Source organism: Elgaria multicarinata, chromosome 4 (genome assembly GCF_023053635.1).
Source record: "Elgaria multicarinata webbii isolate HBS135686 ecotype San Diego chromosome 4, rElgMul1.1.pri, whole genome shotgun sequence".
Lineage (NCBI taxonomy): Eukaryota > Metazoa > Chordata > Lepidosauria > Squamata > Anguidae > Elgaria > Elgaria multicarinata.
Window position 1 is genome coordinate 34,375,853 of NC_086174.1, and position 22,234 is coordinate 34,398,086.

The 22,234-nt window shown below is 40.7% G+C and overlaps 1 protein-coding gene across 17 annotated transcripts in view; it reads right to left on the bottom strand.

The window, feature by feature from the left end:
- ESRRG (estrogen related receptor gamma) overlaps positions 1-22,234 on the bottom strand; it is a 541,458-nt gene that overhangs the window by 177,363 nt on the left and 341,861 nt on the right. For all 17 annotated transcript variants that reach the window (XM_063124060.1, XM_063124053.1, XM_063124054.1 and 14 more), the window contains one exon: positions 3,636-4,051. In XM_063124060.1, coding sequence (XP_062980130.1) covers positions 3,636-4,051 — 416 coding nt within the window. The remainder of the gene's footprint in view (positions 1-3,635; positions 4,052-22,234) is intronic.

Consider the following 22,234-nt stretch of genomic DNA (forward strand, 5'->3'; position numbering starts at 1 on the left):
CTTATTTATAACATTTCCACCATAAGATGCCCAAGGCAATGTACAATTTCTAAAGTCAGTGACTCCATTAGCTTTGACAAAAATTTCAATAGAAGATGATTGTGTCCAGTATAGTTATCTCTATGGTACTTCTAATTAGCTGAATGACAAGGAACTAGTATATTGGTACTTTATGTGTACTCAGGAGCTTGGGCATGCCCAGTAGAAAAACCGAAGTAAAAAATCTGCTTAACTGTGCGGAACGTGATTTGCATGGTTCTGTGAATCCAGCCCATATTGTTCAGCATTCTGTATTAATTTATTCCATCCCTTGTTTCTCTGCTGATAAATTTCTCTGCTGATGCCTACAGTTAGAAAATTTGGATTTTATTTACTTATTAATTAAAATCATGTCTTTTTTCAAGATACTACTAAGTACAGAAAATAAACTGGCAATATACTTAAAAAATCAATGTACTAGATTTAGAACTTGCTATTTTCCTCCATTCTTTAACATGAAACCAGTTTGGAGCAGGGTATAGCTGGGTAGGAGCGCTTTTAGCAGAGAAAGCTATTTTTCCTCTATGAAAATTATTTATGGAACAGCAGTTGTGAGACTAAATACCAGAACAATCTGAAACCAATGCTGTTCATTTTGTGGATGTCACAGTAGCAGAAATTTGCTAAATTGATAAGCCGCAAATAGATATACTCAGACAGGTACAGCCTCCTAGTAACGCCATAATTTATTACGTTTTCCGCATTCATTATTACTCTGTTATCAAGTGTATTGATCATGTATTAGCAAGTTGTACATCAAATGGTGGGAATGCACAAGAAAATGCAGCCGTGAGGGCTTGCGTAGTCATGAGGGTTTGGTGTGGGCTATGTTTACTCATGGAGAAAGCTGAACCAAGGAGAAAGCGTTTCTGGCTTCCTCAAGACAAGTATTGTCACTCTGTTGTTTTATTTAGATAATAGTTGCAATTCTATATGCCAATGTTCTTTTCCATGTTTACTATTCATAGCAAAATTGACCCTTGTCTACAGCCCCGCCAAACACAGACACTTGTTTCCCTGTTTTCCTAACCCCAACCATTCAGCATATTGATTAAACAATTATTTATTATCATAATGAATTTTTATGCTTTTTAAAAAATATTCCTTTCTGAATGTCAGTGGTGCGAGAAATGTAATTCCCTGACAGCTGGGCCAGATGCCCCAACACGGCCAAGTTGGGGAGCAGTTGGTTGCTAGGCAACTTTTGATTTAGCAACATGGAGTGCACTTCAGTTCTAATCATGCAAAATAGGTGTGAAAAGAAGAAGGAGACTAGTTTAATAGCTGCCAATATCATAGATGGTTTGAAGCCCATATTTGCAGGTAGCCTTGCTGTGGGCTCTTTCCTTGTAGCTAGCATAAATAACAGTTGTGTGGGGATGGTTTTTTTCAGGTGAAAACTGACAAAGGGGACCAAATGCAGGCAATTAACCTGGCAGAAAGACCTATAACAGAAAGGCAGCCATCACTCATTTGGGAGATAAGGAACACTATATTGGTTTAGGGTTAGTTTTCAATACAACCAGGAACAATGCCAATAAATGAGAACCTGCCCTAAATCAGCTCCACCTTTATCACCTGGTGCCTCAAATCCTAAAAATATTGCTGCTTATAGATTGATAATATTACAGACTATCCATCAATGGAAGAATTGAAGACTTTACTCAGATGCTATGTTTCAGTGGCATTTTCCCCCCATAATGGACTAAAAGTTAGAAGATTTGGTGTTAGTCTCTTCACATTAAACCGTGTCTTCTGATTTGTTTATTTATTACTCTAGTATCATCAGCAAGCCTTTTTTCCTCCCACCTACAATCTTGAGGTCTTCTTTTCTTCCACTTGCAAATCAGGGACTTCACTGTGACAACTAGGCAGAGGAATTAAGAGTTTCTTTGAGATGTCTTAACAGATGGGTTTAGCCATACTTCACAGTAAATTATTTTCTGTCTTGGAATTGCAAAGGAAATTTCTCCCATTTTGCCTTTGATCCTGCTTTGTGCTCTGTTTAGTTCTGCTATCTCTGTGGATTATCTGGAGCAACTTAGTATCTGCAATGTTCCTGTAGGAACATGGGGAGCAACCACAGCTCAAGGGCAGAGGACATGTTCTGCAAGCAAAAGGTCTCAGGTCCAATTCCTGGCATCTACAGTTAGGGCATGTGTAGACCTGGGGAGGGGGAGGATCGCGAGATCCTCCCCCTCAGTCTACACGCAGCACGCAACATCCCGGAAGGAAGAGGACATCACAACCGCCATTTTGGTTTGTCTTTTTATTGAAGATGGGCACATCTTTTATTGAAGATGTTGTTGGTTTTTAAAGATCCCACTCTCCCCCACCCCTTGATGGGCATGGAGCTCCTGAAGGGCTCTGTGCCCCATGCCCAGTTCCAGGCTCCTCGCGTTTACTCATGAGGAACCAGGATGAAACCAGGACTGCTGCCCAGACACCCCGCAGTTTCGAGACAATCCCAAGACTGCAGGAAAAGTCAGGATTAAAGCCGTCCCGGTTATTCCAGGGAAAGCGTCATGTGGACGCACAGGGATGATCCCGGGGCAATCCCCAGGATAACACCTCTTCTAGACATGCCCTTAGAAAGATCAGGTAGCAGTTGACACTAGGAGAGCTGCTGCCAGATAGAGTAGGCAATACTGGGTTATATGGACAAACAGTCTGACCTGGTATAAAACAGCTTCCTATGCTCCTTTGTACCTTACTCTTTGCTGAGGCTTGCTTTTTTCTGGACTGATAATTGGAAGGAGACTATGTAGACAGATAGTTTTGCCAAATGGGTCTTATTGAGTTTTTTGCTTCAGAAATATAGACTTGCAACAGAGAGTTAAGAATGATAGCATTTAGATCCTTTCTATCTTTGTCATTGTATAAAATATATTGTGGGGCTCTGTAAACATGCATTAGATTAATTATTTCTAATATTTTTAATTTGGCTGAGCCTTCTTTGTTATGTTACTAATAAACTGATCCAAGTAAGTACTTAGGATGGGACATACCAATTGCCCCCAAAACGCAATGTAAGAAGCCATGATGTCACATAGGCCTCATCTACACCAAGCAGGATATTGCACTATGAAAGCAGTATGAAAGCGGTATATAAAAGGCAGGAGCCACAACAAGCAGGATGTAGCAGTATGAAAGCGGTATATGGTATGTGTCCATGGGCCCCAACAGCTGTCAGTGCTCTTCAATACTGCTATAAAGCAGTAGTGTGGCTCCTGTCTTTTATATACCGCTTTCATAGTGCAATATCCTGCTTGGTGTAGATTAGGCCTCTGTCATACATGTGGTATAATGTAAGTGCAAAGCAATTATGTGTCCACAGATGCCTAAGACCTGGACGCAACTGAATAATCCATTATCCATGGCTAAAACTACAGTAGCACTATAGAGGTAATTAGTAATTAGTAATTGTGCTGTGCTCACACATACAAAGCTACCACGAAATTACACTGGAGTTTAGCATGAAGACCATTGGACACAATAAAATAAAACTAAGTAATTTAAGGGATGGGGAAGTACCAGGCAGGGAATTGTGCTTCTTTAGTTTTCTTTGGAGGAGAAAAGTGTAATCAAGTACTGACCTTGAATTGTCCTCTTGAAGAAAGCCTTGCAGGCCTCACATGAAGCCACGCCGTAGTGGTACCCTGACGCAATGTCACCACACACCAAACACAGTCTTTTGGGCATTGAGTTCAGCATGTATTCACACTTGGTTTGTGAATCTTCGGCAATGGTACTGGAGCAGTCATCATATCGTTTCCTGACAGGCCCATTGCCCCCAAGACCTGGGGCAGAAGGGTAGAGTGGTGGTGAATCTAGCCCATTCTGATGTCCATTCATGGTTGAACTGTAGCTCCCACTGGCGTCAGAGGAGCCACCAGGGCTATGGTGATTGATACTGTCCGTCAAGGAGGCGGGGCTTGATGGTTCCGTCTTGATATATGACGAACAGCTGGAATCAATGTGTCGATCCTTGCTTGACATTCTGCAGAGAAGCCTGCATTTTAAAGAGAGAGGGAGACAGAGAGAGAGAGAGAGGTTTCTGTGCATTAAAGACAATGCTCTTTAAAGGCAGCTCTGCAAGGGCTAAGGACCACACATCATTCATTCATTAGTCAATACCTCTTGTTTTACATGAAGGTAATCAGCATAAGGCCACGACAGAGCTTTATCAAAGCTTCCGAGAGGCAGTAAACAAAAGTTTAAAGAGGCCGATTCCATTTTACGTTCTACTCCCTGCTCCTCCCCTTGCTAATTTTCCTTAAATCAACTCTCTAAATTCTAAACTTGTCATCTTCAGTGGCAACCAATTCCCTGCCACAGAGCTTCCTCCCCACCCCCAACACATGCCCAGTGGTAACATTACTAGAAAAGAGAGTCAGAACTAATTTTGTATTTACATTTGAGCAGATGAATATTTTGCTCAGTAATTACTGTTTGTCAGCCTGTTTCACTAAAGCATAACTGCATCCTCTATTGATTGGGCATCAGAATCTAGGAATAAATAAATTTAGGGATGTATAGTTAAAATGCATTATTTAGATCATCTCAGTTTCCAACAAATAATTAAAGCTTGACTTCTATTTCACAAAATCTAAGTGGAATGATTCATCTTTGCCTACAATTACTTTTTAGCCATTATCTTCAAGACTAATAGTAATTATTATGCAAGCATCCCATATATATACGGAAGTCCGTATGATGCATCATCCAATATTTGTGTGGAGTTCTTGTTGTTTTTAAATTGAGGAAACAGACAGACAAGAAGCTTCACTTGACTGCTCTACAGCTCTATCACTCCTCTTTAAAACTGAGTATTTTGAGTAGCACAACATATTTGAACTTACAGATTATCTGCCTGTCAAGGGAAGAGAAAAGATGGAGTTTCTGGTGGTAAGCAGCAAAATTATAAGCTATTATTATGCACTCTATAACTGAAGAAATAAAGATGCCACAGCAAACACAATGTTAAGTCTATCCTCCAAACGGATTCCCCAAATACAGTAATAGGGATTACAGAAGCAAACCCAAGTTGGATGTATGTTCAAGAGGGAACTGCCCCCAAGCACAGCTCTCTGACAGGTGTACCCAGGGCTGGGCAGAGGGGGAGCCAGTGAGGCCAGTTGGCATGGGCCTATGACTTTGAGGGGGCCTACTCCGAGTCCCCCTGGGCAAAGTTGCTTGATTTTTCTGTTGTTGTCGATGATGATGATGAATTTGCCCAAAGAAAAGCATGTAAAGGATTTCTGAATGTATAGAAGTTGTGTCTTATATACATCTTGGAAAAAAGTATTTTCCATTACCATTTTTATAAGTCATTGTAGTTCATATATATTTAGAACTGATTAAAAAATACTTAATGAGCAGTTTGAAATGGGGCCTACATTTCCTATTGGGCCCGGGCCTATTACCAGCTTTGCCTGGCCCTGGGTGTAACAGAGGCACACATTACATTTTTAGTGAAAAGGTAAACATTTTATGCCTCAGAAATGTAATGTGAACTGCCCTCAGAAACCAGGGTGAGTTGTCAAAGCCTTTATAATACTTCTAGAATTCTTTTTCAAGTTTAAATGTTTTACCTGATTAACTGTTTAACATCTAACGGATTAAAATCGAACAAATTCATGTACATTTACATATTGTGATATCTCAGTAATGGCTGTTTATATTTATTTTATTTATTACATTTTTATACCGCCCAATAGCCGAAGCTTTCTGGGCAGTTCACAAAAAATAAAACCATGAGGAACATAATAAAACAACCAACAATCTAAAAACACAAATACAAAAAACAGTGTAAAAAGCACAACCAGGATAAAAACATGCAGCAGAAATTGATATAAGATTAAAATACAGGATTAAAACAGTAAAATTTAAGTGTAAGTTAAAATTAGGTGTTAAAATACTGAGAGAATAAAAAGGTCTTCAGCTGGCGACGAAAGGAGTACAGTGAAGGTGCCAGGTGGACCTCTCTGGGATGCTCATTCCACAGCCGGGGTGCCACAGCGGAGAAAGCCCTCCCTCCTAGTAGCCACCTGCCTAACTTATGAATAATACTGAGGTTTGCTCTGAAGATTGAAAACGTAATCTTATTTTTAAAAATGCGAGGGTTCAATCAAATTTGTGAAGGAAGAGAAAGTCTGACTGTCTTAGCTGAGAGGACTTTGGTTCTAATCCCCCAATCAACCATGATACTTGACATAATCGAGGGATGTGCTTAATTTGGTGCTAGAGAAAACTTCTTAAAAAAAGAATGTTGTCTTGGTTGTATGGTGAACAAATATTCCCCAGGGGGGAGGGAAAACCAACTCAGTGTTCCATCATTACCTCCACCTTGCCAGCAAGAGCCTGACGGGGCTTTGGAAATGTCGGCAGCACCGACATTAGAGCTCTGACCAGCAGAGGCTTGGCAAAAGTAGCTCTCTAAGGGTGCAATGCTACGTATGTTTAGACAGAAAAAAAGTCCTACAAATCTCAGCATTCCCCAGCCAGCTAATTGTAGGATTTATTTCCATCTAAATATGCATAGGATTGGACCCTAAATGTGCTGCTTGCAGTTCTGTGAACATGCATTCAAAAATGCAAATATTAGTTGCAGAAGACTACAGGCAGGATTGGGACCACAGCAAGTAGGAATGGTTTTTTTAAAAAATTTCTAACCGTTGGAGTCTTGACAGAAACACCCCTCCCCCAGCTGCGATTTCCATTGGAAATTTGCATTCCCTTTCAATGAAAATGGCTTCAGAGGACGGAGCAATTCTCATCAGCTAAACCCCCCAATTCTGGCATGCTGAGGTTCTGCTCCTGTCCAGGGACCTCCACCACTGCTCTTTGCATTTTATTTTCAGGTCACAGAGTACAAGTTTAGCATCACATGTAAGTTTGGCGCTTTGCCACTAAAAGCAAAGAAGTTTTACAACATTTCCGGAAGGCATACAAGTCTGGACTTTGATGGACCTTCTCTAATGAGAAGGCAGCTCCAGAACTGAAGGGCAGCCACACAGAATGTGTTCTTACACATCCTTGTAGTTTCAACTTGGGAGCACCAATAGAGCTGGGAAGCCTGAAAATGGCTTCACAATTAAAATGACCTCAGCAAAATAAGAGACAGTAATATGTAAATACTGAGAATTCTTTAAATGCTCCACAGAAGATTTTGCCTCATAGTTCTAAAAGCCATTAGACAGTTATCTGACCAGAAATAAAATCACTAATAGTGGCCCAGGAGGCAAACAGGCTTTCAAACTGTGTGTGGCGTTAGGCTTCCTGAAGACCTAGTAAGGAGAGGTGAAGGGGGAGTCTTCTAACTCAGACCCCTTCTCTCATTGAACATTTTTTCCCTCTGCATCTGCTGCCTTGTACCTACCACTGTTAATGAATGTCACAATTAATAAATCTCTCTCTCTCTCTCTCATCTTTCTCCTTCTACTCTTGGCTAAGCACTTTTCTCAAGACAACATCTGAAAGAAAGTGGATCACCACTGACTTACAGCAGCTCTGTGAATTCCTTTTAATTTAGCGTACTTACACCACCACTCAACTTATTACCTTATAATTACTGGACAGCTCTCACATACATTATGATCCGGGGCTAGAGTGAGAAGTTATTAGGGTACTAAAACATGGCCACTCTCCACCAAGCCCTCATCCTGACAGAGGATTTTATATAGCTATGATTAAAATATCAAATAATTCTCTCACAATCTACCAATTAGAGAATCCTATACGAGTGCTTGGTGCCTTTGTGTCAAACTTCTCTCCTTTTTTACAAATACGAACTGTTATAAGATTTCCATACCTGTTGTCACAAGGGGAGAGATACAACTTAGGAACAAAAGTGACACATTTCAGTGGGGAGTCATGCTTCTACCATGTCAGCATTGGCATAACCATGCATTTAACATTTATATCCAGACTTTCCTCCAATGAGCTGAAAGCAGTGTATATGGGTCCATTTTATCCTCAGGTAGGTTAAGCGGAGTTAAATTAAGCTAAGAGACAGTGTCTCGGTTCAGATAATCACAAGGGTAAAAGAAACCATCATGTCTTCTCCCCCTGCTCCTGTGCATTCCGCACATGTGCTTGTCATTCGCATAATAACCTGCACTGTAGCGCAAGTTGTTGTGTCATTTGAACCTGGCATGGCAGGGGTGGTTTCATATTTGTGAGTGCCACAATAGCTTCTTTTGCCCCCGCAATCATCTGAACATCCCAGTGATCTTCACGGCTGAGTGGAGATTTGAACCTGGGTCTCCCTAGTCCTAACCTGCCACCCCAATTACTGCACCCCAATGGCTCACAGGAGATCACAATAGATGGGTAACGGAAGGCTGGTTGGGGCACACTTGTGTGGAAATCTACCTCCTGCGTTTGGTATTCCTTAGCAGCTAAGTAGGCTACTGTAACGCTATTTAAATAGCAGAGCCATCAGGTTCTGCTGTGTTTATATTGTGCTACATGGTGACGTGGCACATGTCTACACCTGCCAGATATCCAGGGGTCGTCTCTAGGTCATCCCTGATCATCCATATGATGCAGAGGGGATCCCAGGGGCAACCCGGGATGACCAGGGACTTTCCCCAGGATATCTGGGACCGCAGATTTCCCAATATTTCCACAGTCCTGGGGACATCCCAAGGAGCGCGGGCGTGTCTGCTGCTTCCAAATCATCCCTTCTTCCCCATGAGTACCGGGGCTGGGCATGGAGCTATGTGGGAAGGCTCTATGACCATGGGGGTGGAGGGCAACAATTTTGCCATCCCTGGGATAGGTGGGCAGGTTGGGCAGGTTTTGTTTTGTTTTTTACCTTTTCCCGTGTGACCAGCTCCTTAAAAATAATTTTTAAAAGGCAACTGCAATGTCCCTCTTCCCTTCCAGGACATCACATGGCCATCTAGATGCTGGGGGAGGATTATGGAAGCAGGTAAGTCCGTGATCCTCCCCCTCCCTCCTGCTATACCCTTAGACATGCCCATAATGTAGACATGCCCGTTGTGTCCTTCCAGAGGAATGCTATAGGGGGAAATGGCTGCTGGAGCACACCAGGATTGCTGCCACTGCTGCAGTAGCCAAAAGGGAAGTTAGACGTCTCTGCTGCCAGCAGCTTGAAATGAAAGTCTCCCACTGACCTCCAAAATTTGTAACTATGTTCTCCTGTCTCCAGAGAACACTGATTTGTTTCTCTCCCCGATTTTCATCCCAGCCCAGCCCTCACAAATGTTGATAAAAAAAAAGTTCCAGTTGGAAAGTTCAGCACAGCACTAACGTTTTGTACTTCTGCAAACCCTGGGGTTCTGTGGATACCTTCTTCTTGTTTTTTGGTGGTCCAGTTTTGGCTACAATTCTGTTGGCACTCACCACCCAAGTTTGTTATTAGGACTGCTGCCTAGAAGAGGCATTTTAAAAAAAGCAGTTGCTCCTAATTACTACTTATCTCATTACACTGAAGACTTTCTAGAGCCACTACTATCTTACACCAAAAAACCATAGTTCAAAATTAATTCCCTCTTCCTCTTTGTACCTGGTTTCCTGCAGCTCTTTTATGCAAGCCTGAAATATTCACAACTGTCTATAAATTCAATTGTCAGCTGGTGATTTTTATTCTAGACCTCACTTCAATCTAAAATTAGAGGCACTAAAATTCACATTAACTCCAAGAGGAATGTAGTGAATAGGACTTTATTTCAAAAGAACACCTTTTTGTCAGAAAGAGCTATTCTCAAGATGATGGCTTTATCTGCATTCAAAGTCCAATTCCACATTGCGCTGTTAATATCGTTTTTTTTTTTTTTAGGTCACAGCAGATTAATAAAAATCTAAATGTAGTTAACGTTTACAATAAGAAATAATGTATCATATTTAAGTGTACAATATTTATTTTAAAGCCATGGTGGAATTGTTTTCCCCTTTATTATTGTTTTTATTCAATTGGCTGGTAACTCTAATTGTTCTTCCATGTATATCTTCTAAGGACTAAGCCCATGTTGTAGGCAGAGGGGTGGACATTTGTAAGGTAAGGTGCGTGGAAATGAAGCTAAGGAAATGTCACATTTACAAATTATTTTTTCTAAGAGAAGGTAAGTAGGGCAAACAGCCTGGAGTTTACACCTCTTTTTCAAAAAAACAAACAAATAAAAATGAGAACTGAAAACTTAATTTTCACACATTTGGAATCATACTATAATTTTCTGTGTATTTCTATACTTGTGATTTTAAAAATTCATAACAATCAGGTTTCTATTCTTCTTATTATAGAACATTTGCTCACACTACAGCTCCACAGGAAAAAGAGAAGATATTTCAAGTAAGGTAGCTCCTTAATCTATGTAATGGGAAAGCTGAGTGTCCACAACCTCCAACAATAATAAATTCTTTAAATACATCAGAAGCAGGAAACCGGTTTGGATGACAAGGTAGTTAAAGGTGTGTTGAAGGAGGATATTTCAGAAAAGCTGAATCAATTCTTTGTTTCTGTCTTCGTTGTGGAAGATGTAAGGCAGATACCTACCTGAACTGACTTTCTCAAGAAGGGAATCTGAAGAACGAGGCAAATTGTGGTGACAAGAGATCAAGTTCTACGCATTATTGACAAACTGAAACTTAGCAAATCACCCGGTTTGGATGGTATCCATCAGAGAGTTCTTAAATAACTCAAAAGTGAAATTGCTGACCTTCTAACTTGTAGCTAACATTTTCCTCCATACCAGAGGACTGGAAAGCAGCCAATATATTACCTTTCTCTTTTTATATATAAGCATCCTGCGTAACTGGTTAAAGAACAGGAAACAGAGAATAAAAACAAATAAAAATAAATAGAGATTTCACATAATGGAGGGATGCAAAAATTGAAGTCCCCAAGGAATCCGTATTAGGACAGTGCTTTTTAACAGGGTCATAAATGACCTAGAGGTAGGAATAAACAATGAGCTGGGGTAATTCTATATTGTTTGTAAATAGTATTTTGTTTGTTTGTTTCTACAATATACAAGTATACTTTGTTTATTTCTACAAGATTCTCTTTTCTGTTGTTTTTCCCTTTTCAAGCCAACACTTTCTCTTATCTTTTCTACAAAACATACACATCTACGAGTCCATGCTTATCCATGCTTATAAACACAAAGAGAGGTGACTACACTATTTTCCCCCATGTTGCTCACCCCTACACCAAACTATTCGGTTTTAAAAACAAAAAGAGATTGAGAAGAGCTCCAAAACTATCTCCTCAATCTGGGGGAATGGGCATTAAAAGATATGGCTCAATGTAAGCAAATGTAAAGTGCTGTATGTTGGGGCAAAAAAGCTGAACTTCACATATACATTAACGGGGTCTAAGCTGAAGAGAACTGACCAGGAAAGAGAACTTAGTGTTGTGGTGCATAGTTCAGTGCAAATATCAAATCAGTTTGTGGCAGCCAATGAAAAGGTGAATTCTGTGGTAGGGAACTGTGAACCGCCCAGAGAGCTTCAGCTATTGGGCAATATAAAAATGTAATAAATAAATAAATAAATAAATATCAAAATGCCAATGCCATAACGTTGTTATATAAATCTGTAGTGCAACCACACTTTTTGAACATTGGGCCTGTTCAGACAACACACTAAGGCATAGTTAGGCCACTGACACTTTTTCAGCAAATGGTCAGTGAGTGTAAGGTTGTCACGAGCATCCGAGTGGGTCTGGGAGTCTGGCAGACACCCCTACGTCTGGCCCCCAGGGCTCCTGAGCACTTGTGAGGCCCCAATAAGCCCTTGGCAGCCGCCCGCTCAAGCCCCGAAATTGCATACTTCCCCCTTCCTGTGTCATTCGCAGCCACCATTGACACAATGGTGGGGGGAGTAATTGGAGCATTTATGCCTTTACCCTTGCATCAGTGTGGCCTTAAAGGCTGCCATTGGCGCAGCTGGGGAACGTGCAATTTACGGAGGCTCTGGGTTGCCTGTGCAAAAGACCAATTAGACACTGCCCAATGTCCTCTAAATGAACACCAGCATCCCATACCATATCATAAATTGCTCTTTGCAACTCCCCCTCAGTTTCAAAAAGTTTTGCCATGAAGCAAGGCCAAAACATCCCAGGTTCAATCCCAGGCCAAATAGCTCTGGGAAAGGCTCATGTCTGAAAACCTGGAGTGATGTTGCCAGACAGTGTAGACAATGCTGAGGAAGAAAGACCAACAGTCTAACTCTGTATAAAGTTTGAGAGACAACTCAAAAGCACCCATGGATTCCAGCTGAAGACTACGAAACTGGCTAACTTTTTCAAACACGTGCGTTTTTCCTCCTTTTGATTTGCCAGGCATGTTATATAACATGGAGGAAATAAATTTTAAATTCCATGGCACATTTTCCAAATTTCTTAATAAAAGCTGATAAAGATTCTGGTTTCTTAACTTGATAGCTATGATAAATAGCCACTGGTCACTGCAAAGTTCGGGCCAAAAATACACATTGAGCAAATCATATTTAGAATTAATTGGACTTCTGTGCAAGAGAACAAAACTCAGCAGTTCCATAATCCCATTTTTTAAACCAGTTTTCATGGAATATTAGGAATATTAAGCATCCTGGCTAACATTCTTAGTCTAACCTCAGTATATGCAATAAACTCCACTGTTATCACTTAATTCCATGAAGCATGTCCAGGACTAGGTAGCTGCTAGCAAAGAACAGTTTTCTGGAATTTAAGTGAAACATCACCGTCTTGAAATACTAGACTATGATCAGTGGGATTCATTTTAAACATATGTTCTTTATATCCAAGAGCATCATCAGATGGGCTGGGGGGAATCGTGGTTCCCTACCGTCACTTCTCCGCCCCTGCTCCTGTCCCACGATACTTCCTCTTTCTACCCGGAGAAGAAGAAATAAACAAAGACCATGTGGCCCATTCAGGGACCATTTTTATTGGGCCCCACATTCCATTTAAAAAAGTCTGATTAAAAGCGGTCCATTTTGTGACAGAAAACAGGCAAGAAGGAGCGGGAGGCATGCGGGGAGCGGACGTCATTGTCTAAAGGACATGTGAACACCCATAAGTGGACAGTAGCAATAAAACACTCGTCTGATGATGCTCCAAGTCTCACAATAATCCTGGACAAAATGGGTTGGATCCAGTCTTAATCCTACTTAGCATCAATTCACTGAAAGCAATAGGATTTAACTTAGTCATGACTAACATGCTCTATTTATTTCAATGGGTCTACCCTAAGCATAACTAAGTGAAGAGACAACCCAGTGGAGTGGATCCAGATAGGCCATTTCATGAACTGAAAGGCTCCTTCCATTCATGGAACGCACTGGGATCCAGCAGAGACTCCCCTCTGGAAGAAGGGGGAGGCAATCTTCATCAGTTCCCCTTTCCCCCTGCAGCTCCCTGCATCACCTCTCATGCTGGTCCGGAGAGTCCCTCCAGCCATCCAAAGAAAGCTTTCCAGGAGGCACAAAGGGCTGCAGATGGAAGGAGAAATCATGAATATCACTTCCTTGCTCCAGCATAAACGGAACTCTGCTAAACACAAAACTTCATCTTTTTAAAAGGCTACAGTCTTTTGATTTAATTTCTTTGGTGGAAATTATGTTCCACTAAAACGAATCCATCTTGCTTCCAGGTAAGTGTCTTTAGGTTTGCAGTGTATATTATTATTATTATTATTATTATTATTATTATTATTATTATTATTTCTCTAGCGTGATCAATATACACAGCGTTTTACCATTCCATAAACCATCACACAAACAAAATCTCTGTCCACAAGGAGCTTACAATCTATATTTTCACAAGGTAACGACAACAAGGAAATGGAAAGAGGGCAGCAGGACTCGGGTCCTTTTGTTCAAAGAGCTCATGATTATATATTGTTTAACTGACTATAAGGGGGGAAACTATGTGTAGGGAAGGAAACCTAAATGTTGCTTCCCCTGCCCCGACATCCGACTCACCTCGAGACTCTCGCTCACCAGTTCTTGTTACAGAGTTGAGTTACAATCTCAGCCGAGCTATTTTACAATGAGCACTTTTTTTTTCTGCTTCAGCTAATTGCACTCTAGCAAAGTGGCAAAATGTGAATCACTTAGCGGGAAAATGGGCACCAGCTGCTATTGTCAGAGAATGGCAACGCCGAAGAAAAGGAAAGCGACTGAATGAAGTGTCATGTCAGAAATCAACGGTGCAACGTGTGATTTGAGAAAACATGACTACTTTACAGAGACAGGGTGTCATTATGGCATCACTGTAATACGATGCTTTGACAACTGCTGTGTCTAACATATCATCATTGCATTAAGGTGCACTGGCTTAGTTGGGAAAGGAATAGAAAGCATTTCCCCCCCTCTTCTTAATAAGAAATATCTTAAGGGGTACTTGGTTAACCTAATGGATGAAACCATTAGTAACAAAATAATCATAACTAATCCTGACCCATATAAACTATACACTCAAAAGTATATTTCATTACATTAGGGTTTTCTTTAATAAACACTTGCATAGCAATTAATGAGGAAAAATTCACGGCTAAAAATACACTGGGGTTTCTTCTTCGTTTACTCAGTAATACTAAGAATACTTTCATTATTTTTCATTTATTCTGCCTTTTTTTAAGGTGACTCTCTCTTCACCAAGCATGGTGAGAAGTGAGAACTATTCTTCCACAGTAATGTCCATGTTGCAGACACTGAAGAGAGCTGTGACACATAAAAAAGCAACATAGCAGAGAAAAGGTTTAAAATTCTGTCCTTCTCTTGACCCTATTCTCTCTCTTTCTCCCTCTCTTTTTAATGTAGTGCAGTAACTTAGTGTGGGCTCAGTTTCAAACAACAGATCAAAAGCAAGGATGTAGTATGGACACAATGTCCGTCTCAGATAAGCATGTATGGATCCATCCTTCAAGTACAGGGAAGAAATAAAATGGTCCTCTGTGACATCACAGGACTCTGCAAATTAGGAACTGTGACTATACTGCAGCATATATGGATTATATCAGAAGCGGCAAATGCACACAGGCATAATTTATCTTCCGTTAATTTCCTTGGGCCTATTCCAATTCAGAGTAAGCATCTCTTGTTTATAGCTCTAAATATTACACATAGGAAACTGGCAAATCAATAAAACTGTTAAATGCATAATAATACTATGTAATTGCATATGGGGTGTTTTGCATAATTAACTGGCTGAGGTGTTCATTGATACAATGGCTATTTAGGTTGTGCAGTGGAATCTATAAGCCTATAAAACACACACATTTTATATGAATTAAGATTACACAGAAACCTCTTGTCCTAATCATCTAAATCAGGTTTTGGCATAATATGACTGAGAGAGAACGCATGTGCCTTTCTTTCCTGCCAAGTCCAAATCAATTCTTATGGCATTACTTTATAACTAACGTGGTATTTCACTGATAATCACCATTACCCTGATGACTTTTAAGTAACGTAATAATTGAAAAAATACACTTGGATTAAACAAACTACTGCTATTTAATCAATATTATTGAGACAAACTAAGTGTTTTAACAAGTCTGTATATATGCACTAATGCAGCTTTAATTAAATGTGTCCTTAGACATGCACCGTCTCTGCAGTAGACAGAGCTGACGGATCTTTAAAGGCCATGACATGATGCTAGATTTTGCTTGCAAGGTCAAAATTAGCAGCAATGTTAGCAGCAAAAGTTAAATGTTCGTCTAACACACAAATCATGTTTTGTACAACAAAACAAAACAAGAGTAGAAGGCCTTATGCCTGGGAGGGGGGTGTTGATGAGAATGCTGCAATTAAGTCAGAGCCAAGCCTGTGCTATGCATGTTAATATGACACTTATTCAAATAAAATCATCAAAGGTAATAAGATAAATGTGTGAGTGAAAATGGAGACCCAATTTTATAAACACACATACACAATACTGGACATCCATTTTCACGTAGCCTTTTTCTTTTATTTGTGTTACACAAACACACACAACTTAGTTGTACCAATTCAACGTGCTACTAAGAAGCTTCCTCTTAACACTTTCTGAAGAGGAGAGAAAATAATTCAGATCTTTCAAATAGAAATATGGATCAATACTTTATTCAGACAGTTCAGTGTTCTAATACTCAAACAACGGAGCCAACAGAAGTAGAGGAGTTAACGGAAAATCCTATTGGTGTCTGAAACTCATTTTAAAAATCATGCAGTTACTGGGGAAAGCGCATACAGGGTGAGATATGTGGGTGCATGCAAATACGCACTCACACATGCATATAAATAAATACGCAGACACTCTTATCATAAAAAAAATTAACCATATTTTACTACTTTGCTTTCACAGCAATGTAAAATGAGGATGTAGTGATGGCACTCATTTAAAAGGGCATTTAGATTGATTTTGCAAGTTCCATGTCTTCTACTTTTCGTTATGTAATATTTTTGCTAGGCGTAACTAGCATTTTATATCTTGAGAACCTTGTCATATTTAGGAAAGCACCCTTTTAAATCATGTTAAATTTCTAACTCTCACAACTGCTGACGTACATATAAAAATCAAAGGGCAAAAATTTCTACAGTAGCCTTAAATGCCAAACACTGCTCACCCCTGCAATACTTGCAAATGCAGCACCCTGCTTGCTTTATATCTCGCAAGCTGACTGGGGTCCCATGGAAAAGTAGCTATGGAATAAAGCTATCCCATGTCCGCCCCCAAAACATACAATAATACTACAAGTGATGGAGGGGATGCTAGTCACTCCTGGCTCTTACAATATGCGATAAAACTAAACTAAAGTAAAAAATACTGGACATGCAGAGTCCATGCTCCCTTAAAGTATAGTTAAATAGTAGCTTAGAGAAATAGCAGCTATAAAGGATTTTTTAAAATTTCTTTTTCAGTATTTCATATCATACTTTTCAGCGAAGGCATCAGTCACTCACATCTGGTTACTTGTGAAAACATGATGAGAAGATAAACAACATTTCAAGGCTAGGAAAGATATTTACGATCCGTAGAAGCCAGCCCTGCATTGTTCTGAATAAAGCACTTCCATTTTCTAAGATGTCCAGGGATCTCGGAGTCTTCTAACCCTTCCCTAGGATATAGGTTTCAAGCGTGCAAGGGCATTATACATATAGCCCTCCAGCAACATTTGAGCTTGCGGACAAGGAGCACGTGTCCTTAATAGGGTGACGTGGCAAGTGAAGAAAGCGGGTGATATGGTCCATAACAGCCCAGCTATAGTCTCATTGCTGGCCACGTCACCCTATTAAGGACTAACATGGCAGACTGAAATGGAGACTATTCTGCTACAGGCTGTTCCTGCGATTAAAAGTGGAACCTGATCCCAGCAGAGGAACATTGTTCATTTGTCTTCCATACCCACTTGCCCTTACTTCAAACCAGGGATGCTGGGGTTTTGCCTTCCTTACAGGAAAGTCATTTTTGTATTTGTGCAAGGTTTGGTCAGTTAAAATGATTATGTTAGGCTCAGTGCAGATATGCCCATTCAGTTATAAAGGGGACCAGGGGGCTGCCTATACGGCAGCGGGTTGCCACTGCGCTAACACTCGTGCTTTTGCTGCTTCTGGTTGGCAGCGACTAAACCCGATGCTGCAGCAACAGTGCAGGGTTTCCGGCAGCTGGACCCACTCCTTGTCCAGGGAGACGGCAACCAATCATGGGTCGTCATCCACCTGACCACGCCTCTGCTGCGACTCTGGAGCGAGGATAGGCAGCGGATGCACCATACCCGCCTCACTCCGGAGAAAAAAGTTGGGGTAAGTCACATACTTTTTTTCTTTGCAGCTTCGACAGACAGCCCCATGATGGCTGCAAGGTGGCTGCTGCATCGTATAATCAATACAGCGCCACCACACTCACACCCACTGGAGCTGGCAGCCCCTGGGTTATTTTTACACTGAAAGAAGCATGTGAAGGAGTGGACCAAATGACCTCTCCCCTGCCTTACCTCTGCTGCTTTAAGTTGTTTTCTGCCTACTGAGCTGGCGAAGAACAACACAGCATCATAAGGCAGTGATGGCAGCAGTGAAGGGATTTCACTCCCCTCCTCTTCATGCTCCTTTGTATACAAAGTTAATTTCTTACTACTTTATAGACAAATAGATAAGCACCTCTTTAATAAAAAATACACACTTGTAGTTGGCCCTTAGATCCTAACAACACAACTAGGCTTAGGAATAAGGCTGGGACCATGGGGTTGTAGCAAATATTAGTCTGAGTTACGTCCCATTCATTTCAATGGGTCTACTCTAAGTATGACTGTCACTTGATACAGCCCAGAGGGTTTTGCTGAGGAGGAGGCAGAGGTAAGCTGTGCTCACTTAAAGGACATTGGGCACACTGGTCAGTTCAGCATGGTTGCTACGTACAGGTGGCTGAAATGGTAACAGTTCATGCTACATGATGTCTTATGGCACATTTCCTCCCCTGGTTTACCCTGCACATGGGGCAGTCCATTTCCACAGTCACCATTTCAGCTGTCAGGAACACTGCAGTGTACCTTGCCTGTTTAATGGCAAATGCATGGAATTCGACCCAAGTGTGTCTCTCGTCCCCTCTCCCCATCCTGCAGGCATGTGAATTCACCTAATAAATCACACACACACACACACCTGGAGCAACCACAAATGATAAGGAATCTATAAGCCAAGCTGTATTCTGATTTGCTTTAAAAAAAAAAAAACCAAAAAAAAAAAAAACGCTGACTGAAATAGCGGAAAGAAAGTCAGCATTGCATACAGTCAAGAAAACAAAATAAAGATACTACAAAAATAACGGAAGATTTGTTCCAGGACGTAACAGGCTTTTCAAATAAGGATTATATTGAAGTGATTACAACATCAAAAGCAGTTACTTGTGCCAGTCACAAATCTGGTGCTATGGATCATGAGTGCCTATTTGTCTGTCATTTTCAAAAGGAATAAAAAGCAATAAAGGAAAGGGGAAAATATGGCTAGGAATCTCCAAATAGACTCTAAGTTTCAATTGTTCATCTTAAAAAAAAAAAAAAGGATTGCTAAAAGTGCATTCATTGAACATGCTGAACTCTAATTGATTATATCAATGATCTGACTAAATGATTTCCTCTGCTCCTGAGTATGTATTCTTACATGCATGTGTGTCCAGCTAACCATATAATGCCTTTTTGTAGATAATGCAATAGGAAAATATAACTTTAAAAAAATCTCACTATAAAAGCAGTTGGGGGGGGGGGCACTATCTGTTTATGAAAAAATTAAGCAGGGAAAGAATGAATGTGTCCCCCAGCTGATCCTGATTTCCACCCTAACTCCTTTGCCCCATTGCCCCATTCTTAAAAAGAAAAGAAAAAATAGCAATTGGCAAGTTGTGAAATGACGTTTCCCTGCAATCACCGTTTAAGTGAATGTTTGTCCTAGTATGTTACACCATGCTGTCAGCTAGCAGCAGGGAGTCGTTGAGTTGTTACTACATTTGATTTGACTGCCAGTAGGAAGCTTTATTTCCACCAACTGTTAGTTGCCAGCTCTAAGGATCTTGTCTTCACTTCTTGAAAGAGGATTCCCCCCCCACCCACCCACTCTGTTTCATTTTCGTGTGTCCCCCCCCCCCCCCCAGCACTGGAGCAGTCTGCCATTCACCAAGTATATGCCGTCCACTCCAGTCCAAATGCAAACTTGCCATATTAAATGCAATAAGTGAATTATATTAAGCACACTAGAGGGCTGAATTTGAAATCTGCCTTCCTTGGGAGTGATGGAGGAAATCCATTTACATAAACAAATAGATTGTCTGGAATTACATTCTGATCTCTGGGAAAAAAAAGTGGGAAGAGGGATTGAGGAAATTACAAATAGCTCCGCAATAATTTTGGCAATTTATTAAGCTCTTCTCAGATTTGACAGACTGTTACTTTTAAACGCTTCTTTGTGTGTGGGGTGACGCTATAACTTTAGCAGTTGTTTGTGATTCTTTTGCTATACACAATAATGATTTTGATAATTAAGAACTAATTAGAATGGATCTGACAATAACTTCTAACAATGAAAAGAATCTTTAGAAAAATGATAGCATATGCGTCAGTGGGGGGAAACCTTCCTATGAGACAGACTCAGAATTCAGGCTGAATGGAAAAGTAATTAACACTAAAGAGCTATAACTGTAATTAAAGAAAATTTCATTAAAGGGAGACAGGTGATCCTGCTTTCCTAAATATGACAAGGTGCTGTATAAAAATAAAATAGAAGTCCGTTTCAGTGAGTGGAGCGGGAAAGCCATGTCTTTAACCAGATCAAATTCTCAAAATTGGCTGTCAAGACGGGATTGTTGTGATTTATACCCGTCTATCAAGTGCATGAAAGAGAAAGACAGAGAGAAAAAGAGGCAAAGCTGCTGTCGCTTCCATTCGCAAAGCACCTTTAATTTCCACTGCACCATCTGTTACAAAATCTAATTCATATTCACCCCCCCTAATCTGATTTAGTTCTGTAATACTAATTCTTCCACTACCCTTATGAACATGGCTCTCAAGGAAAAGCTTTGGTTCTGGGTTGGTAAGAAATTGAATATTATATAGTTAAGGTTCTGGTGACTTAAGTGAAGCAGGCTCTCCATTAAAATGCACTCCTGGTAAAGGGATTTGTTTCCAGCCAATGCAGAGATATGGAATTTCTTGCATTTGGGAAGGGGAGGAGGGGGCAGAGAGAGAGAGAGAGAACCAAAAGGGAATAAAAATGGTGATAGGAAAGTAGGCTGGGGACATGAAAGCAGAGGTTGTCATAAAATACAATTGTTGTCAAGTTTAGTCACTTTCAGTACTAGCTATAAAATCACTTTGTCATGGTCTCATACAGAAAGCTTGAAATTGTATTTTCGTTAAGGGAACCAAAATGAGTTGACGGTATAATATTCAACGAGAGGGCGGAAAAATATTTCCTTCGAAAAGTGTAAAGTGCAAATTCACCCAAGACAGTATTACAAAAGAGATTTTTTAAAAAAGAAAAAATTGCTACAAGAACAAAATCAACCCACGATGCATATGTAACATATCTGATTTCCTATCCATGTATTACAATATAAGAAATAGCTCTGAAGCTGAAGGATCAAACTGGAATCCAGAATGTCTTGCTCATCACCCCTCCTGCCCCAGCCAACAATCTAGGACTAGCCCTTCAACCTTCTTCCATAAGAAATGGGCACCAATCGTTTTGGAAATAACTGAGCACTGACAAGGCTATAGGCCTCACAAGGCTATAAGATAATAATTTTATGGTGAGGGAGAGAAAGTTGTTTATCTTCTGTCAGGGCCTCTTAAAGGAAAAAGATTAAGGGAATGGATCTTGGTCAAGTTAGACGAACCCTCTTCCAATGAGTGCTAGTCTGGCCGAAGTGTTTGACAGTGGGACAACTCAAACCAGTTGATCAGAGAGACAAAGTGTGGCCAATATCAGGAAGTCAATCAAACCATTTGCAAGGAGAGAAGGCATTACAGGGCCCTACCTGTAATGCCTGAGTGCAAAGCAGGACATGGCTGGGCCCTACCTAGGATTTGAGTCTGAGCTGGGGGACAGTGCTCCATCATAGTGCAGAAGGGACATGGTTCAGAGGCAGAGCATATGCTTTGGATGCAGAATGTCCCCAGTTCAATCCATGACATGACTATTTAAAAGGATTGAGTAGCACATGATGGGAAGGACCTCCACCTAAAGTCTCTTCTCTTCAAGCCTTCTGATCTCTGCCTGAAACTCTTGAAGAACTGCTCCCAGAGTAGAACAAGAAATAGAAGAGTCAAGAGTATAAGAAAGCTTCTTATGTTCCTACACCAAAGAAAGAACCAGGAAAGCTTCTTGAGCCCCAGGAGTCCTATGAACATTAGAAGAGCCCTGTTGGATTCGACAAAGGGTTAGTCTAATCCAGCATTATGTTCACACAGTGGCCAACCAGCTACCCGTGGGAACAAGCAGGCCACGAGTAGAATAGCAACCTCCCATTTCTGTTCCCCAGCAACTGGTGTACAGAGGCATACTGCCTGATACTGGCAGCAATATATAACTATGATGACTAGTAGCCATTGATGCTTTTTCCTAGAGATATAATGGCTCAAGGAATAGGATTCCAGCCCAGCTCCTTATAGATCTACAGTTCAACATGCCCATGGCCTGTGGCCCTAACAGTGTGTTCTTTACTACAAGGCCCAAGGGCCACCATCAGCTC